This window comes from Plasmodium falciparum, assembly GCF_000002765.6.
Source record: "Plasmodium falciparum 3D7 genome assembly, chromosome: 12".
In the NCBI taxonomy this organism is placed as follows: Eukaryota; Apicomplexa; class Aconoidasida; order Haemosporida; family Plasmodiidae; genus Plasmodium; species Plasmodium falciparum.
In genome coordinates, this window is record NC_037284.1 from 1,835,001 (window position 1) to 1,837,500 (window position 2,500).

Genomic DNA, 2,500 nt, shown 5'->3' on the forward strand with positions numbered 1-2,500 from the left:
ATTTTATTTGTCTTTCATTATTATTCTCATCTAACGATGCTTCCTTTCCTATTTTGTATTTATCTTCTATATCCTCTTTTTTTTTCTTTCTTTTCTTTTCTTCTTTTTCTTCTTTTTTCTTCATTTTTTCATTCTTTATTATGTCATACACTTGTATTTCATCTATTTTTATTGGTTCTTGTACTCTTTTTTTCTTTTCTTCTCTTCTCATTTTTTTTTCTCTTTTCATTTGTTCTTCTTCCCTAATTTTTTCCTCCTCCCTCATTTTTTGTTCTTCCCTCATTTTTTGTTCTTCCCTCATTTTTTGTTCTTCCCTCAATTTTTGTTCCTCCCTCACTTTTTGTTCTTCCCTCATTTTTTGTTCTTCCCTCATTTTTTGTTCTTCCCTCATTTTTTGTTCCTCCCTCACTTTTTGTTCTTCCCTCATTTTTTGTTCTTCCCTCATTTTTTGTTCTTCCCTCATTTTTTGTTCTTCCCTCATTTTTTGTTCCTCCCTCAATTTTTGTTCTTCCCCCACTTTTTGTTCTTCCCCCACTTTTTGTTCTTCCCCCACTTTTTGTTCTTCCCTCATTTTTTGTTCTTCCTTCATATTTTCATCTGCACTCATTTTTTCTTCCTCCCCCCTTCTAATTTTGTCTCTGCTTTCCTTTTTTTTCTTCTTTTCCTTATCCTTTTGGATCATCCTTTTATAGCTCTTTTCCATTTTGTTTCTTTCATTTTTTTTTTTCTCCAATTCATTAATTTTAAGCATATATGACATTTTCCTTTCTAATTTTTCATTTTCAAAAAGTTCTTTTTCCTTTTGTAATTTAATTTTTTCTTCAAGAAGTAGCTGTTTTTCCTTTTCTTCTCTACGAATTTTTTCCTTTTGAAATTGTTCTTTGTCTTTTTCTAATTTTTTAATATCTTCTTGTAGTTTTTTTTTTTCTTGTTCAAAATAAGCATTTGATTGTATTAATTTTTCGAACTCTAATTTATCCTGTTTTTTTTTTTCTTTACTTCTTTTTTTTTTAGTTTTAATATCATCCCTTTTTTCATTTATTGTATATTTTTGCGGTTTCTTTACTTGTTGAAATTCATTGATGATAGTTTTTCCTTGTCTCAAATTATATATTTCATCTTGATTATTTTCCATATTATCTATATTATTAGAAATATTTTCATCGTCATATATTTTATGATCTTCATAAATGTTTATACTGGGTTCGTTTTTTATAGAAACCTTTTTATTTACTACATTTCCTTTTTTGAAAGAGCTATATTTTTTATCCTTATCTAAATTATTAATAAATTCTTCTTTATCAAATGTATTTTTAGAAATATCGTTTTTATCAAATGAATGTATTAAATCTGAAGATTTACTTACCTTTTTATCTGTTATGTGATGATGATCATCTTTTTCTTCATTATCTATATTGGCATCTTTCAATTTAGTATTTTTTATTTTCTTATTTTTATAATTATCTTTTTCATGTTTTTTTTTTTCTGTATCTATATCGGTGTGTTCATCATGGAGTGTATCGTCTAAATTTGTTGATGAAAATGTTTCTTTTTCTTCTACATCATCCATAGTTTTTATATCTATATTCTGATCATCTGAACTCTTTTTCTTCTTTTGCGAGTTTTTTATTTCTGCCATCCTCTGCGCCTAAAAAAAAAAAAAAAAAAAAAAAAATTTAAAGGAAAAAAAAAAGGAAAAAAAAAAAAAAATTAAAAGAAAAAAAAAAAGAAAAAAAAAAAGAAAAAAAAAAAAGAAAACATATAAATAAATATATATATATATATATATATATAACTTATATACGACATTGTATGTGTTATATGGAATATATGTATCATATGATTTTTAAAAGATACATATATATATATATATATATATATATATATATTTTTTATTTCTAGGCAAATAAAAGGTCAAAAAAAATTTATATATAATATTATATATATATGTATATATTTTATAATATATACATGTAGACATGTTTCTAATATTTTATACCTTCTCCTTGATTATCTCCATCTTACGTAACTCCCTTTGTGTAATTTTGACACATGTGATGATATAAATATAACATGATATAAAATTTCCAGGAAGACTATACAAACAAACAGCAAGAGATAAACAGAGGGATCGATCTCTTGATTCTAAGATAGCTAATGTACTTATTAATTTATCAGATATAAATTTGGATTTGTATGTATTAAAATGATATGGGAATCCTAACAAACGATGACTTTGAGGTACTTTATGATACAAGGCTTTTTTCCAATCTTCTATTTTAAGTTTAGCTAATAATACATCTTCTTTTCTTGATGTATTTAATTGGTGTAATAATTCTAATCCTACTTGTAAGAAAATTTCTAGGGTTTCATCACGATTCCATCTAGTGGATAAATTTCTAGAGGCTCTATATATATTAATATTTTTTTCAATATTAGTTCTTAATTCTTTAGCTATTTTATCTAGTTCCATATCTTCCATTTTATGTGTGAAACTTTT

General features: G+C 24.6%; 1 protein-coding gene across 1 annotated transcript in view; it reads right to left on the reverse strand.

Annotated features, from left to right (window-relative positions):
• PF3D7_1243900 (uncharacterized protein) overlaps positions 1 to 2,500 on the reverse strand; it is a gene marked incomplete at both ends in the record, with an annotated part of 6,673 nt that overhangs the window by 937 nt on the left and 3,236 nt on the right. The window contains 2 exons of the mRNA XM_001350790.1: positions 1 to 1,648; positions 2,000 to 2,500. The exon at positions 1 to 1,648 is cut by the window's left edge and continues 114 nt beyond it; the exon at positions 2,000 to 2,500 is cut by the window's right edge and continues 1,659 nt beyond it. Coding sequence (XP_001350826.1) covers positions 1 to 1,648; positions 2,000 to 2,500 — 2,149 coding nt within the window. The remainder of the gene's footprint in view (positions 1,649 to 1,999) is intronic.